This window comes from Zosterops lateralis (assembly GCF_965231275.1).
Source record: "Zosterops lateralis genome assembly, chromosome: 5".
NCBI lineage: Eukaryota > Metazoa > Chordata > Aves > Passeriformes > Zosteropidae > Zosterops > Zosterops lateralis.
Window position 1 is genome coordinate 62,260,435 of NC_139766.1, and position 26,247 is coordinate 62,286,681.

The 26,247-nt window shown below is 43.1% G+C and overlaps 2 protein-coding genes across 6 annotated transcripts in view; one reads left to right on the plus strand and one right to left on the minus strand.

Annotated features, from left to right (window-relative positions):
* Window positions 1-6,945: 6,945 nt before the first annotated feature.
* COPS4 (COP9 signalosome subunit 4) lies at window positions 6,946-15,804 on the minus strand. Its single transcript, XM_083860787.1, has 10 exons — window positions 15,664-15,804; window positions 14,498-14,577; window positions 13,613-13,764; window positions 12,506-12,609; window positions 11,583-11,736; window positions 10,330-10,480; window positions 9,837-10,007; window positions 8,450-8,565; window positions 8,011-8,095; window positions 6,946-7,515 (listed from the first exon to the last, which is right to left on the minus strand). Exons 1-10 carry the CDS (start codon window positions 15,738-15,740, stop codon window positions 7,382-7,384), a joined length of 1,224 nt encoding a protein of 407 aa, XP_083716913.1. The 5' UTR covers window positions 15,741-15,804; the 3' UTR covers window positions 6,946-7,381.
* Window positions 15,805-16,138: 334 nt separating this feature from the next.
* The window catches only part of LIN54 (lin-54 DREAM MuvB core complex component), a 37,320-nt gene continuing 27,211 nt past the window's right edge, over window positions 16,139-26,247 (plus strand). For 4 of the 5 annotated variants that reach the window (XM_083861568.1, XM_083861570.1, XM_083861571.1 and 1 more), the window contains exon 1: window positions 16,139-16,256. The gene's annotated coding sequence lies outside the window, so the exon portion shown is untranslated. Of the gene's footprint in view, window positions 16,257-16,633; window positions 16,728-26,247 lie in introns of those variants that run through there. The other variant, XM_083861569.1, reaches the window with a different exon arrangement.

The following is a 26,247-nucleotide window of genomic DNA, read 5'->3' on the forward strand; positions in this document are numbered from 1 at the left end:
GGAACAACTGGCTATGAAATTGAATGCCTGCACAACAGGACATGTAATTGGATTGTCAGCTATCTTTTTCAATTAAAAATTATGCAAGAGTCCAGTGTGTGATGAAGTATTACAACTGATAATCCAGTCTGTGTCCTTTACAGGTCTTTTACCCATCTGTCTCCCAAAGGCTGTCCACATTCATACCAGGAGTCAGTGTGCTGATGGGATTTCATGCCCAGCATCAGTCTGTAAATCACATTCAGAATGAGCCAAATGCCACAGGCTCTAGCTCACAACAAAAGGCATTTCTGAACAAGCACAGCACCCTGCTAAGAACAGCCCACATACCTGCAAGGTGGGGCAGACTGATTTGAAAATCATCCACCTGCCCTTTGATTCTCCCTAAGTATCCAGCTGGGTCACTCACCAGCACCAATGTCAGTCTCTCTCACTAGAAGGCAAGGCACAGCTGTTATTAGCTTTCCACTCATGTTTGATAACTCCCTGGAAAATGTTCTCCTGACTTAGACTAAGGCAAGCAACAACAACAGAGTGCTTCACATGTGGCAATATATCCTCAAGCAGCTCACTTTCTGATCAAGGAATTTAAATATGTATTTCATTAAAGTCAAACTGTCAGATGAAATGTGATTACCTTATTGAAAAATAGAATGTAACCTTCCACTCAGACCCAGACATTTGTGTAGTTATTATTTGATGCACTTGATTGCTTTGTTGTCTGGCCATAAATTTCTGATGCAGTTCTACCTCAAATACAAGCAGCACAGAATAAAAACAATTACAGGGTACAGTATGGCTGCTGTATAGAAATGGGTACAGTACAAATCTTTTCACCTTCAAATCACTTCACAGATTGAAAAAGCTTAAGGCTTGAACAGACCATTAGGTCATGGTGTCTGACCTCCTGTAGGTCAGACCCTTAAATTGCACTGTTGCCTTTGGACTAAACTCAGCCAGTATTAACTGACTAAGCCACTTTCCAGCCAGGCAGCCATTCTAGATTTCAAGACAGCAAAACAGTGGAAACCTACCCTTGCCCTTTGATAGTTCCAGAGCTTAATTCTTGCTCTGAGGAACTGCTGCCTTGTTTTCTTGTTACAGTGGCACGTTTGCAATTTTTACCCATTTGTTACTGCATCTCTCACCCTAGTTCAGTAAATATGCTTTGCATGGAAGAAAATGGATAGTTAGCCACTCCAGGGACTTCTGAGAGAGCTCAACAGCCCAAATTCTTCAGATCCTCAGTAAAAAGTATTTACCCTTTTAAAAATCAGTCTGACCACACTTTACTGTATTGTCCAGATGTTTTAACACAGCTTTAAAAGCATGTATAAACATTTCAGGCTTATTTTTATTAATGGCTTCATCCAGTACCAATATGGAACACAAAAAAGCAATGAAATACTGACACACCTGTGTCTAATTTGCATGCAGCCATTTCAAGCTCTATTTTGCATTAATGACTCCCCTCCACCTAGACTGTCTTGCCTTACCAGTGTGTCTTTGCTGTAAATACAGCAGCCACAAATATCATTTTATTAGCTATTGCAGACTGCAAACAGAAATGCTGAGTTGAGGCTGTCGCTAACAAAAATCCCCAGCTGATGAGGATTCCTTAATCATCAGCCAGAATGACATCAGTTTGTTAACTCTTATCCTATCAGCTCTGAACAGCTAATTCTTACAAATTACATGCATCTATGAAATTGGGTACCTCTTGCCCCCTGCACAATTACTTTTTTCAACCCTGCTTAGCTTGTTTGCCAGCACCTGTTTCCCTTTAAGCCATATTGACTTGCACTAATACATTCCCATCCTGTAATTCTTTATTGAGTGAATCTCATTTCAGTTTTGACATATTTTCCCTGGGACTACTGACAGAATAGCCAGCCTATGGATGAGCCCTAAACTAATGTGAGCTCCTAGTCCAGTAATCAACTCCCATCTGCTTATCTCTTCACATCTGCCACAAAGAGGAGAAACAGCACTCACAATACAAAGGCAAGTTCCAGCTAAAAACCACACATTAAAAAAATCAGTGTAAATCTGGAGTAGATATTAAGGGTTTGGGGGGTTTTTTCACTGTGAAAGTTGCAGCAACTTTTGGAAACAACAACAAAAAAATCCTTCCAATCCTGTCTTGGGTCTTCAGTTACCCCTACAGTACAAATACAACTTCTTAGGTCATGCATACTATATTAGCCCCACTGGCTGGGTGTGCATCCTGAATGCCCCAACAGCCTCCAGGGAATTCATAATCTTGCCTTCTCTGCTAATCCTCCCCTGGCTAGTAATCTTTATTCTGCATAGAAGGAAAAAGCATTTGATCAGAAAAGATGCCCTCAGGTTAGGGGAACAGGTATTAAGCTCCATTAGCAAAACCCCACGGATCAAAGCTATTGACAGGCTGCTGGTAAAGGAGGCTTACAAAGGCAGATCTGGATTTCCAGTCCTTCAAAAAGATGACAACAATGGAAATAGCACAGGCTGGGAGCACATTCAAGTAGCAAGACATCTTACAAAGACTGGGAGAATTTAAAAGATTCTTCAACTATTCCTCTCTGGTTTTATCCATTACTGAAAAGTAGAAATACATAATGACAATTATGTTTTCAGAAAATAAACATGTTAATTCAAAGGACAAAAACCTATAATGCCATAAGCTATGAGGAATCACAATAAAATACCACATCCAACACAAATGTACAAGACAAGGCAGTAGAAGCTGTAGAAAGTGACTATTCCCCATTCTTCAGAGCAGAATACTATAGCTAGTCATGGACTTTGACCATGTGAAATAGTTACAAAATACTACACATGCCTTACCACTTTCCTCTAATTTTACAGTCAGTGCAGTACCTTGGGGCTCTTCATACCTAGTAGAGGCCAGCTAGACAGAGAAAACAGTTCCTATCCTTCCTGGTTCTTAAAAACCCTCCAAAACAATCAGTGCCAATTGCTACATGAGGCTTTAATGGTGATCAGGTGTACAGCCACAGTACATGTTTTGAAAGCAAAGTCACAGCAGCTGGGAAGTGTTTTGTACCCAGAAATAAAGCATCACACAGGCAATAATGGGAGCATTATATACCCTGAAATATAGAAGTTACAACGATTGCAGCATTTGAAAAGCCAACAAAAATATAATTGTGCTGGGACTCACCCAAAGTGGTGAGGTAACTGATAACACGTTTTCCTCAATCCTTGCTGTGAACAATCCACACGTGCTATGCTGTGAAAATATACCAATTGTTTGATTTAGAGTGTGTTAACTGATCCAGTTCCAATCCCCCTGCCATGGTCAGGAACACCTGCCCCTAGACCTGGTGGCTCACAGCCCCTTCTAAACTGGCCTTGAACCCTTCTATAGGGGTGGGACATCCACAACCTCTCTGGGCAACCTGTGCCACTGTCTCACCACCCTTACAGTAAGGAATTTCTTCTTAATATCTAATCTAAGCCTGATCTCTTTCAATTTAAAGCCATTACCCTGGGATACCCCAGGACTGGACACAATATTCTGAGTGGGGTCTCACCGGATCAGAGCAGAGAGACAGAATCCCCTCCCTGTCCCTGCTGGCCACACTGCTTTGGATGCAGCCCAGGACACATTTGGCTTTCTGGGCTGTGAGCACAAGTTTGCAGGTCATATGGAGCTGCTTATCCATTAACAGCCCCATGTCCTTCTCCTTGGGGCTGCTCTCACTGCCCAGCCTGTATTTGTGCTTGGGATTGCCTCAGCTCACATGCAGCATCTTGAGGTTCGTGGTTCCCCACATCCGAAGGCTGCCAAGGTCCCTCTGGGTGGCATCCCTTCCCTCAAAACTCATAATCTCAAGTTTACAGCGTTGCAACAAAATGAATGCTGTGCACTCACTATGAACCTAGGCTGACCCCCTATTTTTCAGTCTAATGTTCTTAGTCTGGTAAACTTTTTTTTACTTTGCTTTTGGATTATCTTTTGCAATGAATAACAAAGTTAGAATAGTGACTTGTTGAGTAAAAACAAAAGAATAAAAGGAATAAAAACATAATTTATAGAGAAGTAATTCATCATGTGTAAAGCAAAGTCCCTAAGCCTTAAACAAAACAAAACAAAACAAAACAAAACAAAAAAAAAAAAAAAAAAAAAAGGAAATGGATTTGCATGGGTGTTGTCCCCCTAATAGATTACTGACGTTTTCAGGTTTCTTCATAGAAATCCTTTTTTCTAGATAAATGTACTCATTGTACTAATATATTTTTTTAATTGTTAAGCTACCAAGACCTCATTAACCCCAAGTTCAGTCCCACATTATACTTAAAAACATACCATATGTCATTTTGAATCATCCTGCGAAGCCCTGTGGTAATTTTTACTCCTTTACTCTGACCAAATTTCTCTTTTTGTCATTTTTAGCTTGTGTGAAGGGAAAACCTTCTGGTACCAGGGGACTTAGTTGAAGTCAAGAAGTACAACCTAAGCCCTGCATGTGGGAAACAAGCTTTGTAACCTGCTCTGAATGCAGCTCACAAATCTACAGGCTCCGGAGGCCAATTAATTTATTTATTGTTCCGTGCTGGCTGCGGATGAGCAGAGTTTAATCACAGAACTAACCGGGAATGTGCCGGTCCTCCACCAGCGCTGAGGCTTCCCCGGCGGTTCTGTGCGCTCAGCTCTCCATCTAGCGGGGAGCTGCTGCCTGGGGCTCCCGGTGCGGCGGGGAGGATGCCCGGGCCGGCAGCAGGCTATGGGCTCGGGGGGTTGGCACTGCTCTGTCCACACGTTTGTTAAGGAACCTTCCCTTTCTGACCGCCCAGGAGCCCCTCTGGCAGCCGCACTGCCACCACACCCCGGGTGGCCACTGCTGGGGACTCCTGACATTCCCCCCACCCAGGCCCAGCCTGGAGCCACCAGCACGGTGTGTATTCCTCATCATCCCTCTGTTTTAATTCAGGGTACCTGCTGATTTACTTTAAGGAAAAAAGAAATAAAAAGAGAACCTTCAAGGTGTTGAATCACTGCCCTTACAAATAATAAATGTAACAGAATTAAGGCCAACAAGATTGCCACGGGGTGGTAATGATTATCAATATAAAATCACGAAGGATGCTCCAAAGTCACTTGTTGATAAACTGGTAGATCATTTAACTATTCGTCTAATGTGAGTTTTCCTTACCTGAAACTGTTAACTGCAGAATAAGAACAAAGTAAGACAGCGTATAGCCCCTCCCATTTTTGTTCTTATTTGGAATTTTGTGAGAAAACATTCATTAACACTTCCATATCCATATTGTATATCATGTACCTGTATCTCCAGTGGGCTGGGCTGATACCACTGAGCATACTTTCTCCACTCTTCAAACTCTTAGCATGTATATAACATATTTGACCAGGTGTTCCCAGCCATTCCCTTTACCAGTTTCTGCAATGCCTCTAGTGTGGGCTGGGCAATGCATTAGAGCAGTTTCTGCAGGTAACTGTACTTCCCCTAATAAATTTGATCTTCCCCGCTGATGTGAAAATTACACTCTCTTTCCACAGCATTCCTGCTGCATTACATATCCTAAATGCTGCATGTGTCAAGGCCACATGTTCTGTCCCTTATGTGCTCATCCTTGCTGGAAGTGGCTCTGCTTCCCTCACCTGTCCCTGGCTCACCACAGCATTCCCAGGCTAGATCTGGGTTATGTCAGGGGCCAGCAGATAAATCAGTTTGTGCCTTGAAATATGCATCACCAAAGGTCATCTTGGTTTTGAGGCTTCAGTTGGCCACTTCAGGTCTGTCCTTTCAGAAATGGTTCAGTAGAACTGTTTACTACTTTCCAGAAGTCAGTCCTGGCCCATAGGGAGAAAAGGTCCACAAAACAGCTGTGAACACACACTGATATAACTTTGATACAACTTTTTAGGACTGGATTCTCCTTTAAGTACCAGACTGAAGGAGCAAATAACCTAAATGGGAATGTATTTGAATGGCATACATGGCACACCTCCATCTGCAAAGGGCACCCTCCAGGAGAAGGGCTCTGTGCAGAAGTCAGAGCACAAGCAAAAAGAAAAACAACAGGCTCCAAACTAATAGTGACTATGTCAGCATTTCTCTTGAAGGGAGAGAAAATTCTCAGCCAGTACCACTTTGAGTAAGTTACAAGTAATTGCCCTTGGAAATAGGTGCTCAAATATGCTTCAGCCTACTCTCACCATTTAGGTAATCACTTTGCTCTTACTTTTATGATGCTGTTGTACTAAGATGTGCAGTACTTGCACAACAAAGAACATTAGAATTGGGTCTATACTCACTTGACAGTTTATTACTGAGCAGTAATGTCAACACACACTGAAACAAGGCACTTCTTTATGAACAATGACAAGTGTAAGTACAGCAAGTGTGCATGCTGCTTGTTCCTGTTTAGATTTTGATTTAATAACAATTAGTTTCTCATGTGCCTGACATCCAGAAACTTATACAGAAACATCCTTTCTTCAGGGATGTTTGCCTCATCAGCCAACTTAGTTTTGTTTCTCTAAGCCGTTAAAGAACTGAAAAATATGATGGATCCAAGGTATGCAGCTAGATATGCAATTGACTGGATAATTGAGTTTCCAACAGACTGGAAATAACCAGGCATAGGAGCCTCTGCAGACACAAATATTTGTCATGTTTTTTAAATGCGTGTATCTGGCAAAGTACAAGGATGGGTAAAGAGTGCCCAACTCCAGACTGATAAACATCAGAAGGGCCACTTTTGTACTTCATTGCTGTGCATAAGCATTTCAAGTTAGTCCTGCTTATAACATGATACCTTGACTTGCATTTTATAAGCAAAGAAAGAAAAAAAATGGTTTTCATTTAACATTTTCAGGGGCTAGAAATGCAATTACAAAAATCTGATTTATTTCAAGTTACTGTTTAAGAAAAAAAATGAAAACAAAATCAAAAAATTCAAAACCACAGGCCCTTATAACACTTAAACCAAGTGGCTTATCTCAGCCTTTATTAGAATAATTACAACTAAAAGAAAAATGGTGCTTCTATTTTCACAGCAGGACACGCATCATAGGAAGTAATGGGCTAGAAAGCTATAGCAATACAGTGGAGAAAAAATAAAATTAAATAAACCAAACCCAAAGCTTGCTGCAGACATTACAGCCTCTTTTAAATGGAAAACACAGTTTTGAGGACAAGCAGAGTGCAACGCAGAGGCAGCAAGAGCATCAATCTCAGCTCAGAAAACTGGGAGCCTGTCACACCAAACATGGGATGAGCTAATTGTGTCCTAAGCCATAGTGAAAGCAGAAGATGGGGAAGATGGTTTTTTGTTTCCCAGTCCTACTCAGCTCCCCCTGCCGGCACAGCAGGCAGGTGACTGCCCCCACTGGGACAGCAGGGCTCAGTCACTGAGCCATCTGTGCCTCCATGGCCTGTGCTGTCCACTCCGGGGCTGTCTGACTGATCTTCTCCAGCAGGTTGTTCACCTGGAAACACAGAGACTGGATCTGCTTGTCCCAGGTCGGCAAAGCTTCACGAGCTGAAAAGAAAAAACAACCCATACTAAACAAAGTCAGTCTTAGCAATTCCCTTGCCTTGTCAGCTGCAAGCTTTCCTTTTGCCACTGCCCTCACCTAACTCACAGAGGAAGCCTTCCTTGCAGTGATATCAGGATCACTTCTGTACGCAAAATCTACAATTATTTTGGCTGCCTGTTACAAGCCTAACTCCTGGAGCAAAGCAGATTTGGACAGAGTTCACTTCCTGGTGAACCTGTTCCTAGAGGGAGACTGATGGAATTGACTCTTTCCTGTGGGTAAGAGGATGCAAAGCCCTCTGCTGGGAATGGGTGAAGTGTCAAAAGTTGTCCCTTACGGCCAACGCTGCCACCTCCTGGCTACAGCAGGATGAGCAAACTCACTGCAGGCAGAAGGGATTATTAATAAACTTGATTTCCTTCCCCTGGCAGGGATCACCTCGAAAAGCTCACTCTGAAAGGTGCTAAAAAAATTAATTATAATGTGGTTGCACTTACTCTCAAAGTGAACGATTCCATCAATCTGGTCAATAAATCCGTTCATGCGACCCTCAGTTATCATCTGAGAAGCGATCTTCTCTGCCTGGAGTAACAAGGAAAGGTGTCAGAAACTTTGTTCTCAAAGAAGTTAGACATTGTTCAGACTTAACAGTCTTATGGGTTTTTAACCAGGTCCACACACAGGGGGGAAGGAATCTACAGACAGCACTCATTATGAAATGATTAGACAAACTATTAGTGGCATCTTAATGTTCATTCCACACTGTGTACTTCTCATTCTCCGTGCTAGATATTTAACCTTCCTTGTAATATGGAACATTTAATTATTCCCTAAAATTTAACTGATTTTCCTAATATTTACCACAGATATTTTCTCATGCCATTCATGCTCCTTGTTTAAAAAAAAAAAAAAAAAAAAAAGGTAGGAAATGGATACCTTGGCTGCAGGGATCTCTAGTAATGCTCCAAGCTCTTCAAAGGTAATGTTGTTGTAAAGTTTGCTTGCAGACAGTAAGTTGTGTTCAATAACAGCTCTGTCCAGAATACTGGAACCTTTAGGGTTAGATGAGAAAAACATTACTATAAGATTGAAATATTGGTTAATATAGTAGAACAAATGAAAAAACGCTTCTCTTTTTTTTCCTGAAGTGTTACATGTGCAGAAGGTCCAGATTCATCTACCTTGCATCCCTGTTAAACTGTGCAGAGACAGCAGACAAAAACAAATGGATAGCACATGGCTGATTTTACAACAGATAAACCTTTTATTTAATTTCTAGAGTAATCAAGTGGAGCCCTTGCTACAAGACTTACTGTCTGAATCAAGGGGGTTTGACCTCCTGTGATCCTAGCTTGACAAATGGAAAGACCATTGGGGGTTTTCTTATTATTCATTATGGCTCTTAGGGGTACAATTAACCTCTCTTACTCTGCTTGTGATAAACCTTTATCTGATGCCTCCCTGACTGAACAGTTTTCAACGGTATAACTCATTTGTCCCTAACCTCTAGCTGAAGATAAGCACGTTATTAAACACCAGCTAACCTGCATTCTTTAAGGACAAACAGTTCAGGTTAGAAATAAAAAACAAAGTGACCAAGGGAAGGAATGCAGCATACTGCTAGCAAGTACCTTTAACCCAGTTTTCACTTCTGCAAGTACATGGTTACTTATTTTTCCCTAATCAACAATTATTTTTCACTGGGAAGATTTTCCTGACTCAGAGATATTTCATGCTTATGTATTTTTTCACTTTTATATTCTTCCTATCTAGAAAACTGAGACCAGTGTGTTTAGGATGCCAGTCAAGTCATTACTTGACATTTTTTCTGACTCTTCAGAGGTTCAAGACTTAGTGTCAGGTCAGTGGAGATGTGTGTGAGGTCCAAACCATCCCCTCACTATGTCACCTTCCTGTCAAGTCAGGAAGCAGTTCCAACAAATGTATCATCGGTACAGACCATTTATAGACTACATTTATGGCATGTCATGGGTTTCTAGGCATCCTTCTCTTAACAGTGCCTGAGAACCTCACAAGGACAGACACTCTGTTAGAAATGCTGAGAAGTTGTCAATGAGGAGGACTGTACATGGACAGGGAAAAAAATGTGACAAATTATCTTCCAGAAGAGTATTTCAAAACCTTAATGGCAAATCAGGAAGATGAACTGTATCTAAGAAGCTTAAATATCTAACTATGTACGCTGAAAAATATTTCTTAAATAATGATATAAGCAATAAGAAATTATTTTCTTAGCTGATTTGCGAAGTCTAACTCCCATGGATGAACACCTAGCACTACAAGGTTTTAGAGAAGTGTGTACCATCAGCTGTAGTTGCTTTCTGGTGAGGCATCAGCATAGCTGCAAACTCTTGCAGTTGATTTCCACGGATAATTCTGTCGAGGTACATTTTCTCCAAGATCCCGTAGGCTGCAAGCTGCTGGCATCTCTCATCCTTGAAGAGAGTAGCAAGCATGCGGGAGCGCTGTTGTCCTAGGGAAGCCAAGAGGAATTCTCAGAACTGAGCACCAAAACAAAGAGTACTTAGACGTAAACAGCGAGAAGTTCCCTTTTTTCCCCAATGCAGGCAAATAACATCCAGCAAAGTTCTACTGAAGAAGGAATTTGGTTGTGTTCAGTTCAAAGGCAAAGGCACTGAACTAATCCAACCCTGAGCTAACAGTCTGCCAACATGTAATTCTGACATCACGTTCACAACTTTGGATTCCTCACCAAATCTCAGTAATACAAGTAATACACAAGCTGACCTGCTTCAGGGGAAATACCTTACACAAAAATGTAAGGTGTATTTTACCTGCTGATGCCAAAATAGTACAATGCAATGCATGTTTCAATGCCTCCAACCGCTCAGTCTCATGGACTATGCTCTTGTAGGACAGCTCGTTGTACCTTTGGGCAGCCTCAATGAACTTTCTCCTGTAGTCGAGCACTCGAGCATAGCAAACCTAGAAAGGAAGGATATCTCAGAGAAAGAAAAGCAGCAGAGGTGGCGGCATAATACAGGTGTGTAAAAACTGCACACTATCAAGTGATAGCTCCCATAAATATTGCTCTTCTGCTTCCCAGGGAAATGTGTGCCTTCAAAGAATCGGCTTGACTTGTCAAATCCTTGCTAAAGTGTCAGGGAAATCAACTGAAAGGACATTTCCCACCACTGTTCACATGTTAAACACTGCAAATGTCTAAAAGCCAAGTATTGAGCCTAACCAATTGATATATGGTGCAGCTGATACTGTATTTGTGTGAGTTTTCCCTTCACTACTGACACTGACAGCTACCACTTAGACAGCAATTTATGTTTCAAGTATTTGCTTTTCCCTTTCAGCACCTGATACTTCTTCCTTCCTTTGTGCTTTTCTAAGATGCACAGAAAATATTTACACTTTCAACTGAGTGCAAACTTCAAAATGTAATATGGGATGAGGAAAAAAGGAAAGGGAATACCAACAAAGGAAAACCACCAGATGCTGATGTACTGCTCATGGCACAACTGCTTTGTGTCACAGAATTTTAAACACCACCACACTTGACCAGTTCTGTTACACTGTAGTCATCACTGCTCATCAGTTATTAAAATGGTTTGAGAAATTTGTGTATGAACTATGTACACAGTAAACCCACAAAATGCAGGAATGTCAGCAGTTAATTTACTATCTAAGATTTTAAGTTATTCTTATGTATGGGACTTCTTATTTAATTACTGGGCAGTGGGAGGACTTCTACTCTCTAATATTGGATGCAATTTTTTCCCTCTCTTATAGACAAAGGTGGAGGCAATATTTTCAACATTATTTCAGATTTTTTAGCCTAGTTTTTATTTTCTATCCATAAAGCTGGCATTTAAGGAACGATTACAGACTTATCTCTGTATGGTAAGGAATGAGTTGTTTAATTACTGCTAAGATGTGTCTCTCAAGCTCCCAAAACCATCTAGCTTTTCCCTTTGTCTCTTTCCTCATGATGAAAGTTTTAGTGGCAGTGCATCCACATCTCAATGTGGAACTGTCTCCCTTTAGAAAGAAAAAGCAATAAAGCAGGTTAAACAACCTTGTAATGGATTTGCAGCTGTTCATTAGTTGATTCATTCTGAAGCAGGGAAGCTCGATTGATGTAAGCTTCTGCTTGAACTGGGTCATCATCCTCCAGATACAGCCTGGCAATCTTCAGGTAGGTCTCCAGCTTATAATCTACATTGTACTGCCTGTGGGGGAAAGAAGAAAGCAAAGTGCTCAGAGTTGCTCCAGAATTCCCTTTGCTCTTAGCTGCTCTAAACCTTTGTTACGATTCTTAAGCACTTGGCAACGTTTGCTTTACCCTGCTTTCTTCTTCCCTAGTACCAAATGAGTGCTTTCTGTACAGAGAAAGGAAATTTGAGATGAATGACAATACAGAACTGGCTCCTGCAAACACCAGTAGAAATAATGCTGCCCACCAAGACACAAATGTACACTCCCATAATCTGTTTTTAGTGGACTGGAAGTTTGCCACCAGTGGTGAGCTACTTAAGTTAAGAATCAACCTTGCAGTGCAACAAATAGGTGCTAAATGGGCAAAACCTACAGCAATTCCTATGTGCAAACTGAGAAAGGGGAAAGGACTGCCTGAGAAAAGTAACAGCAAGGGTTCTACACCTAAAAAACCCAAACAAACCAACCAAACTAACACCTCCCCCCCTCCCCACAAACACATGAAAGAATCCCCAGCTGCATTTGTTAATATCCAGTTTCAAACTATGTCTTCATTTTGAACTGAGAAGGTGGACACATTGAAAAACTGCCACCTTTCAAGGACCTTACAATAACCCTAGAAACATTTCTGCAAAAATACTATTAAAAAGACTTGTTTATCAACAAGACTAATTAATAGTGGGTAACTTCTGGTGCAGCAATCCCCAAAATTGTCACTTGCTGGTCTAGTTTAGTGCAGAGAGAGCAGGTACAGATACCACCCCAGAACTGGGTGTGACATACTTTTGCCCTGTTTCCAAAGGGATCCCCACCAACACTTGTGCTGCGTTTCTCCAGTCTTCTTCTTTCTCATAGATTGATGCAAGATGTTGCCTTATTGAAGCCACCTGAAGAACAATAAAATCAACAGCAAAAGTAGCCACCATTTATAAAGCTTTTAAAAATTGAAACAAATATTTCAAGAACTGGAGTATCAAGAGTCACAAGCCATTTCTTGTAGTTACTCCTCATATCAGGCCTGTGAAGTAGGAATGGTGAACTGTGATTAGATCCTAATGAAGAAATTTCTGCTTTGGAGAGTGGCTGTCAGCAGGTAACGTGTTAGTGCTTACAACCTGGGTTTTTAACTGCAAGTGTGGGTAAAAAAAAATCATCTGAAGTATTGGATTTAATTTATGCATAACCATGATGACATGCATGTAAGCATGTTCAGCTCAGACTAAAAGCTGCTTGAAAAGACTAAAGATAAAGAGAAGCAAATAAAAATCATGGCAGAAACTGCCTTGACTTTCTACTCCAATACTAGATCCTAAGGGTTTTTTATATAAACAACTTCCCTAAGAACTCTCAGATGACACTGCACATTCATACAACAAAACACAGAACTGAACTGAAAAAGTAGAGCAGCATATTCAGTAGTTAAGCAAAACTGGATTACAAGAAAATATTTTTTTCCTAGTAAAATGATTATGGCTAAAATAAACAGATAAATTTTATTTATTTTGAAACAAAAGCTATTTTTCAAGGTGCATGTTCTTCACACCACCTATTCTATTACTCTGATAAAAGGCAACACAATGAGTAGCAGTCTGCCTCTTTAGACACCTCCAGCAGCTCAATGACTGTTTCATTGTAACAAGCCAATTACTGGTAGCAGAGGAATTACATGTCCAACAATGATGAAGTGACAGCCTGTAATCTTTACACAGTCCTAAGTGCTCTCTGCATTTAGCTCAGGTTTTCCCTGTACAGGACTGGAAACTTGGATTCTAAGTGGGAATATCTGTTTTCAACAGCTTTTTGAAAGGCTTGAAATAGTCAGCAGGCAAGGAGAGGAAAAACTAAAGCCAAACCCAGAAGCCAAAACCCCTCTCATCATGGATCTCTCACCTGTTCTTCAAAGGAAATAACTCTGGGCTGTATCTTTTCCAAGGTGAAGTGGTAAATTTCTTTGGCTGTGCTGTCAGGGAGACTGGGCAGATGTGTACAGAAGTCTGTCAGCAGCTGCCGTGAGATCACCAGGCTGACGTTCTCATTCACCACTGGGCCACAGATGCACAGAAGGAAAACACAGAACAGATGCAACATTCTTCAGTGCCTTTGCTACAGGTGATAATTTGCTTTTACATTAAATTTGAATATTTCAATTCTAAAAACTGTATGCAAGTGAAGGGGATTTATTTTTCTTTATTTTTTTTTAATACAGGTGGGTTTTTCTTTCAGAAACTGTTTACACTAGAGGTCATCAGAGTTCTAACCCCTGACAGACAACAAATGAATTTTTCACCTTGATTAATAGTTCTCAGTTGCTGAAATATCTTGGACAAAGCACCTGTTTGGGCTAAATATCACTAAGCTTATTATCAACATTAAAAACATTACAGCAGATATAATTTACAGAGATGTTCAAAAAGCCAAACACCCAGTACAACACATAGGAAAAAGAAACCCTAACAATTTCTTGGCAGTTTTACAGATGGGTGAAGAAGGCTGTCAGTTTAAATATCACTCAGCATCCAGTACCAACTTCAGCACTCAGCAGGGACAGCTCTGTTTTCACCTTCCAGTGCTGACAGGTTGGAAAGCTGTAATAACCACTAAGCTCACAAATCCATTCCCTCCTCACTTCTGAACGCGGTGATGAGGGTTCCTCTTCCTGCTGTGTCTGAGCTCCAACAGGACAAAGATGTGCTGCATTTACACAGCCTTTGTGGAGCTAACAAACACACACAACCCCACAGACCTCTGGCCTTCACTTACACCAGCTGCACTTACTTGCTTCTACAAAAGCTTTCAGAGCTTCAAGCTGTTCCACACCCGACAGCTGAATGGCTTTCTCCAGTATTTGACGGTACCTGTCCATAAATAAATTTTAAAAAGGTTATAATCACACATTTTTTCACTAAGGACTTCTGCCTCTCTGTTGCTTTCTATGTCAGAGCTCTGTTTTTGCTCATGTTTTCTGTACCTTGAGGTGGCAATTCTCCAGTTTGTTCCCAAGTGTCATGAACATTCACTTGGAATTGGTATCTGGCTCTTCTTAAATCCCAGATACTAGATTCTCAGTTAACACAGCTCATCACTTTGTTATCTAAAAACTTATGTGCAATTTTGGAAGTTTAAAATAATAATAATAATAATAATCAAATGCCCAGGACAGTGCATAGAAAGAGTAATGAAAACTGTATTGCTTATAGATTGAGGCAGTCAAACATTCAAAATGACTGAAAAATAGTGCTCTGATAAATATTATGCCACAGCCACTTGACATGAACACAGGTGCACTCTGTGTTTTTCAAGTGTTTATTCCTGCAAAAAAATAGCAAGTTCTCTATTCTTATCTCAGCAAGCTAATGAAACTTTGCCTTAGTGTGTATGGTACTGATGAAGTACTACATCCACGTGGAAGCGACATTTTGAGGGGAAAATTTCCAGGGTTTTACACGAAAATCCTAGGAGTGACACAGCTCCTCTAGAACAGGAGCAGCTGGACAGGGAGTTAGAGAATTCCAGGTGACAGACACGCATCTGACTGGACCCTCTAAGGGAAAACCTATGTGACACACCGCGCCACGAGAAGCTCAACCCCTAAGGGCTGCCCCCCAAAACACCCACCTAAATTATTATTAATAATAAGAGAGTCTCTGATCTATCCCCGGCAGCAGAGGAAAACAAACTCCCCGGCCTCTCGCTGTGGCACAGCCGAGGGGCAGCAGCCGAGCCCTGAGGAGGGCTGAGCGGACGTACAGGAGACCGCGAACAAAAAAAACTACACAACCATGAAGCGAAACCTTTCTGTCTCCTTTTTATTGGAAAAAAAACGCGGCCGCTGGGCACGACCTCCCCCCTCTCGCGGCGCGGGGCGTCCCCTCACCCCACACACGGCCCGCACCCCTCGCCCCAAGGCGAGGAGGAGGCGGCGGCGGCGCCCGACAACTCACTTTCCCGCCAGGTCCTTGTGGGAGCCGCTGGAGTTCATCAGCTGCGCCAGGTCCTGCCTGACCGCGCCCGCCGCCATCTTGGGAGCCGCCGCCTCCTCCCCCTCCCACCATGGGGCCGCGCGCGCCGGCGGGAGGGGGGCGCGTCACGTGACGGACGGGGGAGCGCGCGCGGGCCGCGGGAAAGTGGGGGGGGGCCCGGGCGGGGCGGCCCCACTGCGGGCACGGCTGGGGGAGAGGATATCCCACGGGAATAGCCCACGGGAATAGCCCACGGGATTTACACCGCCGCCGCCACAAGGCCGGACCGCCGCCTCCTCCTCGACGGGTGGCGCCCGCGCGTGTCCCGGAAGCGGCGGGCGGGGCGGGGCGGCCCCGGAAGCGCGGGGCGCTGCGCCGGCGGTTGCCAGGGCGGCGCGGTATTATGGGATGCGGCGGGGGAATGGCGCGGGGCGCGTGATTTTGAACAAACGCGGCGGCGGGATCGGCGCGGGCGCGGCCGCCGCCGCCGCGGCCGCCGGGAGCGGCACCGGGGGCAGCTGGCACCGGCCGGAGGCATCGCTAGCGGAGAAAGAAGAGGAGCGCCCGCCCGCCCGGTGAGCGCGAGGGGCGGGAGGAGAGGGAAGGGGGCGCGGGCACGGTGACAGCCGCCTCCCGCCGGGAAGGAACAGGCCGGGCCCCGCCGGGCGCTCTCCCCGCGGCGGGCCGGGCTCCCGGCCGGGCTCCCCGGGATGGCGCGGACGGTCGGTCCGGCCGCCCCTCCGCCGCGGGGTGCCCGCCCGGCGCGTCCCCTCCCCGCCGCTGCCCGGGGCCAGCTGTGCCCGCAGCCCCGGCCGGGTCCCGGCGGTGTCTCGGCGCGGCGCGGCTCCCCCTCGTCGCGGGCTGTGCGCGGGAGCCCCGGTGCGGAAGGGGCTGGGGCCGGCGGCCCGGGGGCGGGCCGGGGCGGGGCGGGGCGGCGGGGGCAGGTGCGGCGGGGGCGGGAGCGGCGCTGACGGGCTGAAAATGGCGGATCTTTCGAAATACGGCGGCGGCCGCCGGCGCTGACGGGCCCGGGCCGCCCCCGCCAGGTGAGACCCGGCCCGGGGGGAGCGGCGGGGCCGTGAGGGGCTGGAGGGGCCGGAGGCCGGCGGGGATCGCGGGGCCCGGCCCGGGGACAGCGCGTCGGGCGGCTCCGGGGCCCGGCTGCTCCCCGGCACTCGAGAACACCGGGCGGCCCCGGGCCGGCCCCGGGAGCGTGGGGAGGTCCGGCTGTGTCAGCGCGATGCTCGCTCCGGTCTGCCCTGCCCTGCCCTGCCCTGCCCGCTGCCGGGGCGGCTCGGCCCCGCTGGGGACAGCCCCCGGCTCCCGTGGAGTGTGTCCCCTTCTGCCCTCCTCCGTGTGAGAAAAACAAAGAGCCGCTGGAGAGGGTCCAGCGCAGGCCACGAAGATGAAGCGGGGTCTGGAGCATCTCTCGTGTGGAGAGAGACTGTGGGAGCTGGGTTTGTTTAGTCTAGAGAAGAGAAGACTGATGTCATTAATGCGTATAAATATCACAAAAGCAGGTGCCAAGAGGATGGTGGCAGTTTTTGGTGGTGCTCAGCAAGAGGATATGGGTAAATGGCCATTAGCAAAAATAAAAGCAGTTTCACCTCAACATGAGGAAGAAATTAATGTTGAGGGTGGCAGAGCACTGGAAGAGCTGCCCAGGGAGGTTTGGAGTCTCCCTCTCTGGAGCCACTCCAAACCCACCTGACCATGGTCCCGTGTCACCTGTTCCAAATGGCCCTGTCTTGTCAGGGGGGCAGGACTGGATCATCTCCAGAGGTGCCTTTCAAACTGAACTATTCTGTGATTCTGTGAATGTAGCCAGACCGTCTTTTGGCACAGTCACAGCTTTTCTTGCTTGTTATGAGGCATATCAGTATTCAGAATGTGGTTTTAATTTTTTGTGGGCTTGACTTTGGAGCACGTCATGTACTAATTATGTAATGCTTGATGTTGAGGATTTGGGTTCTGGAAAGCCCTGTGGCATTTGAGAGCATATGAAACTGTCCACTGGAATATACTGTAATCAGCAGGAAATCTCAGACTTAAGATGCCAGGTGAGGAAAGGACAGATATTTAAATCACCTTTCATTAGTTTCATCCTTCTGAACAGTTCCTTGAAATATATTACAGTCACTGAAGGAAATACTGAATATAGAGAAATAATTTGAAGTATCTCTTACAATGTGTACATTAAGCTTACAATAGCAAACAGGTTACTCAATCCTTGAGTATGTGGTTGTCTTCACAATAGCTTTTGGCTTATTGGAGGCAAGAATAATAGGTTATCATCTGAATATATTTCTTCTGTGATTGGAATATTTCTGTAAAATAAAATGCATTAAATTTGTCTTTTTTTCCTTTTAAATTATTATTTGTCATGACATCCAGTTTGCATATCCATCACTGAGTTACATGTTAGTTACATGCCTTGTCCAGAGTTGCACCAACCTGGAGAGAGATGTGTCACTGTATTGCTTTGAAGGCCAAACAATCTTACAGGCTGGCTTAGAGTGTGTTTGAAAACACAGCCCAGCTTCCCTAATGGGTTAAAAAAGTACTTCGTGCTTGTTGTGGTGGGGCAAGCTTCAGCAGTTCATTATGCAAGGTTGCTTGTTCAGCTTATGTATCAAGAACTATCTGCTGATGTTTGGTTTGCTTATACTCCAGTGATGTCCATGCTCAGATGGTTTGTAACCGAATGCCCTGAACAGTTCAGTCGGAATTCTTGAGAGGTTTTAAATGCTTTTGGGTGGAGTACCTGCTAACCACAGGTGAATAAGGGTGATGATGAAGAGTACTGTTGGAATTCAACCTTAGAGATGTTTTTATCTCATACACTGTGATATCTTTTAATTTAGATTTGGAAAAAAACCTCAGAGCCCTTTAGGTTCTTCTCCTTCACACTTGTTTGAAAAATGTTTGCCGGGGGAACTAAGGTAGATTGGGGGGGCTGTGTTTTGATTTCTGCTTCAGCAACAAACCGGTTCCTTATCTGTCATTGGTGTGTTTGAGCTTTTGTTCCCTAAATGTGCTATAGAGGTAGTGCTTTCTTCATCACATGCTGTGAGCAGCACAGGCTGATGTCCTGCAGGGCTTGTACACTACAACAGCACGAGGCTGTGCTGGGGCCCTTCATAGCAAATACCTAGGAGATAAATTCAGGGTTCTTCGGGGTTTTTATTGTTATTCTTAGTTTCAGGAGCTGCCAAAGAGAAGTGGAAAATGTTTCTTGAATTCTTGTTTTGGAGGTTTGTATTTTGCCAGGACTTATGTTTGAATAGCTTGGTTTCCTCAGTTGCTCAGAAAGCTGATAAGCAGCATGTGGCTTTCAGTACAGCCTGTGACTAGGCTTGCTCACCTGACAACATTAGAAGTCTGGAAAAGAATGTTCTTCCACAAAAAGAGGGAGACTAACAGAATAATCCCTTGATTAGTCATGGGCCGCAAAGCTACGTGATGTGAGAGATTTCCGTGTTCCTGATCTCGATGTAGATTGATGATAACTCCTTAATTTGTGCATCACTCCCCCTCAGAAGCCATTCCTTCTGCCATCAGACGTGTTGCTGCCCACGTGAGGGTTATGCCCTTAGTGTTGGGCTCTGCTTTGATCTGTTGTATGAGTTCCAGGTACACACTGAGTCCCTTTCTTTAGGGACTGACTGCTTCGAGGTTTTTATTTCTTTGGAGTAACAGCAGTTTCTGTTCCAGGCTCAAGAAGTCTGTCTTCCTTGGGTGGAACTTGTTTCTGTGAAAAGTCTTTCAGGTGTGATCCCTTGGTGCTCATAGACTTTGAACAGAGCTGTCTCAGCACACTGACTCACCAGAATTTGCTTACTGCTTTGTGGAGTAGTTTTCTTCCTGGCTTGAACACCACTGTCAGTGACCTGCCTGGCTTTTCATCTGGGCTCTCTTGCAGTTATACAGGTGTTTGCTAGCACAAGGAGGGAAAATTTATGGAAATAAAAAGTCATATGCCAAGAGTGGACAGGAGACCTTTAGCAGTAGTGCTGGCTTAACACACACAGGGAATTGAAATATAGGGAAAGTAATGCTGCTGCTCATGTACACACGAAGTAGCAAATGATGCTATTTGAAATAACAGTGCAATAAAGGTATTGCTAGGATATTGCTCTCACTAAAGCCTATAAAATTGTAGCAGGTACTTGTTTTATTAGTGTATGATTATCAGTTTGTTGACATATAAGGTTTTTTAACTTTTGCTTTTCCTTTTAAAATTATAATGGAAGCATAAATTACTCAGATCTTGCTGAGGGAAGAAGGATCTCATGATAACTGGTATGTGGACAAGAGGTTAGTTGTTTCTTTTCCTCTGTCCAGTCTTAAAAGAAACCAGCTAGCACCTCTATTATAAACATGGCCATGGAAACATGAGCCTAAGCAATCTTTCCACAGGAAAAAAAAAAAAAAAACCAACCCAAAAAAAACCCCCCCAAAAAAACAACACCCAAAACCTCAACTGTGTAATATAAAATTCTCATGTACATATCACTTGACAAGTGTCAGTTTAAACATGTAGGAGTTGCTAATTTGTGTACCTTGCCCATTCTTCTGACCTGCTGCACACGGTTGTTTGTGCGGTGTCTCAGGCACTGATCACTCGCTTAGCAGAATGTAGGGTAATGGGAAGGGAATGGTGTGCGTTGGTTGAGGGAATTATGGTTGCCTTGGGAACTATTTTGTGATTATAGATGGTTAATTTGTGGTAGAAGAACACCTGGTATTTTCGTAAGTATTCCTTGTAATGGTTAGGAAAGAGATGGATACTGACACTGATTATGTATTCAGCATTTGATAAGGAGTGAGGTTGGGGTTTTTTCCCTTGTTATGGTTTGCCATTGGTATTGCATTTGATAAACCTAGAGCCATGATCCTCTGGGAAGCATGCAGGCAAACTGCCTCCATGACTTGTGTGGGGATTGGGAAAGAGAATGGAAATTATTTCGTCTGTGTTCCACATACATATTTTGTTACTGTGTTAAAGCTATTTGCTTTTACTCTGCTATTATATATGCAAACATGGTGAGTTTGCAGTCTTAGATGATTAAATTTTCCACTTACCCTTGTTAATCATAGCTTCCTCATGGATTCATCGTTTTCTGTTTCGTGACATGCATTTTGTTAAAGCATCTCTAGCTTAGTAAGATTAAACAAAAGCCTCTCTATTGAAAAAACACAGTGCTGAGTGATTCTGTAATTCTTTGCTTTATGACAAAACAAACTTTTCAATTTTAGAGACAAAACATAGAGTGTCAGAGAGAGTAAGAAAATGGGGAATGCCTAAAGTGAATGGCATTATTTTCCCCATTATTGAAAAAAATAGCAAAATTGAAGAATGGCAATTAATTAGCAGAATTGTAGTACAGCAAAATCACCTACGTGCAGTTGTGTTCTTTCATTTAACATTGTGCCAGCAGAGCAGGGTGAGTCTTGGTTATACATATACTTCTGTGGAGGCTTTTCTAACAAATGAATGAAGGTACGTCTGGTGTCAGTAGTTTCTTAAGAACTGCATTTCCTACTTTTTTTTGTGCTGTTCTTCATGAATTTCAGTTGCCTGGAACAGTTGATGTGCTTGTTTGTATTTATCAAAAAGGGATGAGAGCAAACAAAGAGATTACCTAGCCTGCTCTTTAGTTTGTTTTACTTATAAAATGACCCAATAAAAGGATTTGTTTCTCTAAGATTTATTTGTTTTTCCCTTGAAATCAACTTGGGCAAACAAGTGACCTTCACTTTCTAAACTGTAACTCGATTCTACTTTGCATAGGTAGGTGTTCTAAATCACTTGCACTAGCAAGCAGTTGAGAATCTCTGGGAACTATGAACCTTGTGCTGTTAGGCATTGATCTTTTCCTAAAATAAGTTTTCTTTTTGCTGGGAGAATGCCTGGACCATTAAATGACCAGTGGGTATTTTTCCATTTGTAGAGATTAGTTTTGGTGCCAGTGCTGTGAACTGGCTACCCTGGAATGACCAGCAAGGCTCTAGTCAGTTTTGCACTCAATAATATTGGCAAAGTTTATCATTCCTGTTTCTTGTGGACAAAGAAAAAGGTGAATTTCCCCAGGAGAGAAGCAGAAAATAGGCAAGAGGGAGACTGCTTGTGATTGGGAAGAATAAGAGCTCATTCTTTGTTGAACAGGAAGGTGAATTTTGGTGTTATGTCGGCAAAAAGAAATAGGTTGAATAAATGGTTTTGACAAGATTCTTAAAAAAATTCTTAATGACATTGATAAATGCAGATACTATAGAATTTTGCAGAAAGACATCCCATAGTTATTTTCAAGTTCTCTTGCTGCTGCTGGGTTGGTTTCAGTAGACTGTACAGTTTGACACAGAGCTGTTTGGGTGTGTGTCCTGAGCTGGGCTGGGGGAGAATTTACAGAGTGACAGCCTCTGGGTCAGGTGTGTCCAGCTCATTGTGGGTGCTGTTCACTGTGTAGTGATGAACTCGGGCAGATGAGTCACACGGAGAACCTGCCGAGCTGCAGGTCAGCTCCAGTGTCCTGTCATATGTTAATCACTGTTAATCTCCAGTCCTCACAATTATGAACTGACAGTTGGCAAAGTTTCTTGTATATACAAATTGGGTTTAGATGTAGTGAAGAGCTAGATCTTGCTACATAAAAGAAAAGCCAAACAACTTTTTCCATGGAAAAATACAGTTAAGACTTTGCATACTATTGTTTCTTCACTTAGTAATTCTGAGAAGGAGGTGAACATTCTGGGTCTGTATCAACTCAGACAGTGTAGTGGTGACTTGTCCACCTGGTGGTTGAGTGTGTTTGCCATGGAAATCAAATTTGGAATGGTATCCTGTCAGGGCAGATTTGCGGCTTTTCACAGAGCCTGGTGCTGGTTTAGGTTGGGTGTTAGGAAAGGGTTCTTCCCCTAGAGAGTGATTGGGAACTGGAATAGACTTCCAAGTGAGCAGCATGGAGGGTGCATGCAAAGAACTCTTCTTTCTAAGTGGCCTTGGCATACTGTGTGGAATAAAGCTTCTCCAGGGATAGAAGATGAAACAGTGTTGGTATCTTGCTGTGTCACTTTCAGCATATTGAAAACAAAGGTTGTAAGAGACAGTGTAGTCCTGGTCACTGAAATGCTTCTTTCTGGCTAGTCCTGTCTGTAAGTTTTTGGGGGGTTTTGAAGTGTTTATCCAAAGCTGTTGGTAAGAACCTACAGCTAATGAAACTTGGAAGTTTGTGTTTCAGAAACACTTCAACCAGTTATGTTATGTCACATGAAACTTCAGAGGTTTGAGGAGCCTGCATTTGAAGTGACCCACATGGTACTGGGATAAAGATTCCACAGAAATTCCTATTTCTCCTGTTGAATTTGATCTCAACTCAAAATCTTAATGTGGAATTTCATTCCACAAAGGTCAGTCAGCTATTGCACAGTCGTAGTTTTAAGTAAGTTTTCCAAAAAGGAATACGGAGGTGCTTTATCTAGAGATTGAAGTTGGAAGGAGGTGTTAATAGTGGTTTTTCTGAGTGAAGGAATCTGAATGAAGTCCTGGTTTGCCTGCAAGTGAGCAGCTCAGCCTTTCTGCAAGTAAATATATTATGTACTTGTGGAGTGTTGTCATGTTTAAAGCTGGTAGAGCTGCTGAGATCTGCAGCTAGAAGCATGTTTTCCTGCAAATCACTGCAAAGTAACTGTTTGGGCTATCTTTATTTCTGTTTTAATGCTCCACTTGAGTAAAAAATGAAGAAAGCCAATCTAGATAAGTTTAAAAAGCAGTAGTGGCCCATAGCAGCTTTCACTGCTGTTCAGATCTTGACAGCACTACTTTTAAAGTGTTGTGCTTTATCATCTTAAGGTTTTTCTCTGGTTTTCATCTCTGTGATGTTGTAACTTTGAAAGGGATCATGATTGCATAAGACACATGAAGAATTAAGCTTTTAGGGCAAAATTTTCTGTACCATTTTAGCTTTTTTTTTTGTAATTGCATACTTCACTGAAATCAGTGTCATGGTAGGGGGTTGTTTCAGTTAGAATGAACTTCATTTATTGTTCCTCCCAACTGGGCAGTGCTGGTGTAGTATAGATGAGATGCACTTGTATCATCGTTGTGCTTCCCAGTTAGGAAAGTCACAGCAAAACTGGTAGGTTACAATTCTGTTGTGATGAACTCTTGTTCATAAATACAGCTCTAAAATGTACTCTTGCTGAAATTGCTGGCAGCAAGCCTGATCTTAAAGGTGTGCAATGTGATAACACCTGCTAAAAGTCTGTGGGGAACTCGATATCAAGCCCATGGTGGTAGTTTTCACACGTGTTGTTCACAGTATTCTTGGTATGGTATTGTTATGTCTTCTGAATTCTTCTGTAGCCTCACATTCAAGAGGTGCCTGGAGTTTGGAAAGCAAGACCTTTATTTCAAGCTGTATCTAGAAAACAAAAATCTGTGTTTTTTGGGGCCTAGTGATAAGTACTCTTCGTGTTTCAGGCTTGTTTGGTTTTTGGTTTTTTATCAGTCAAGCTAAGTTCACTTCATGTTTATTCAATGTAACTTAAGATTTGTAATGCCTTACTACTGGCCTATTCAACACTGCAGAAAATTAAATTACTTGAACTTATTTTAGGTTTTTTTTCTTTTGGTCTCACCCCAAAGTTTGTATGGAGCATAAGGTTAGAAGGTTACATTGATTAAATGTAAAGGCCCTGAATTCTACAAACCCAAAATTTGGATTATTCACTGTAGTGCACACCTTCAGAACGTATTTAGTGGTCACAGCACCTGTGCAGTTCTGTGTTTTAGCTTTTGTGCTATGGTATGTTTTGAAAATGACTGAAACTGGTATGCAAACCAAGAGAAGGGTGAAAGGGAATGTTCTTATTTTTAGTTTCTATTTTATTTTTAGTTTGCTTCAAGCTCTGCTTGAAAGTAGAACATTGTTTCCCGTTGCAGAAGGCAGTCTGAACTGCTTTGAAGTATTCTGCTGCACAGAATGTTATTTCCAGTACTTTCCTGGAAAGTTGCTGTAAGTGAGGTGTGCGGTAAACAAGCACAAGTTTAAACACTAAAACAAGTGTTTAAGACTTTAACTAATGACTCTGAGTGAGTGCTTGGATTCTTGTGTTTTGTTCAGTAATACTGTTCAGTACCTCTAAACAGCTGGAATGTTCTTCCTTAAAATCTTCTTTTGTAATAGGTGGTACCTTTGGGCAATGAAGTATTTTCTTGTGGTGGAAAGAGGGGTTGTCCAGTCCAGAGCTGGATATCCCAGTGATTTGAAATGCTGATTTTCTAGGGAACAATGCACTCAGTTATAGATGGAACATAATTCAACCATTTGCAATTTGTATGACATGCTGCTTTTATCCAAAACATATTTATAGTTCTTTTCCTTTTTCTCTCCACCTTCTATTTTGCCTGAAAGGCTCTGACTCATGGAGATTTTTGGTTATGTAGTCTTTCTAAGGTCCTTGTTAGTTTAATTGTAAAAATTGCTTTTGTACTTGGTGCGTGTAATCGAATTTCTGTGGTAGCATGCTGAGATGCCTTCTATGTGAGATGTGAACAAAACAGCTATAGATCACAGGATAGCTGAGTCTTAAAGTGTATTTGTAGCAGCTGTTGTGGTGAAGGAGGAAGATGCAGTTGTGCAAAACATTTCTATTTTGAAGACAGTAAGACACTAATATTTTTGAAAACTTTGAAACATTTTTTTTCTTTGCAGCATGTCTGCAAAGAACATCATCTCTTTCTCCATGTATTGGGTTTTTTGGGCGTGAGGGGGTGCTCATTGTGTTTTAAGTGTCCTTGTCGATATTTTGCACTATTATTTGTTGATTATAGCAGCATGGAAAGCTTAGTAACTGTTTCATGGTTGAATAATTCCAATATGAATAATTTCCTTCCGTCCTGAAGAGCTGGAAGATTAGGAAGAGGAATCGGAGTATGAATGAATTGCTCCTGCAATACAGTGTTTCCACTGGATTGTACTTAAATTGTTGCAGCTTCCAGCTGCTGGCAGAATCACAGAATGTTTGGGGTTGGAAGGGTCCTCTGGGGATCACCTAGTCCAACTGAACCTGGGGCAGGCTGCATGTGTTTGTGTTCTAGGTGGGTTTCTGCAGAAAAGGACACTTCACAACCTCTCTGAGCAGCAGTTCTAGATAGTGACCCCACTGACCCAACTCACCCCAGGATACCATTGGCCTTCTTGGCCACAGGGGCACACGCTGTTGGCTTGCATGGGGCCTCTCCCCTGGAACTCCCAGGTCCTTCTCCACAGAGCTGCTTTCCAGCAGGTCAGCCCCCAGCCTGTACTGGTGTGTGGGATTATTCCTCAGCAGGTGTAGGACCCTCTACTTACTTTTGATGAATTTCATTTAGATTCCTCTCTGTCCAAGTCTCACTGAATTGTAGCACAACCTCTTGATGTACTAGCCACACTTCCTAGTTTTGAATCATCCATAAACTTGCTGAGGATGGACTCTGTCCCTTCATCCAGGTCATTTAACAAGTTCAGCAGGACCAGACTCGGTACTGACCTCCTGGAAAACACTGCTGGCTACAGACCTCTA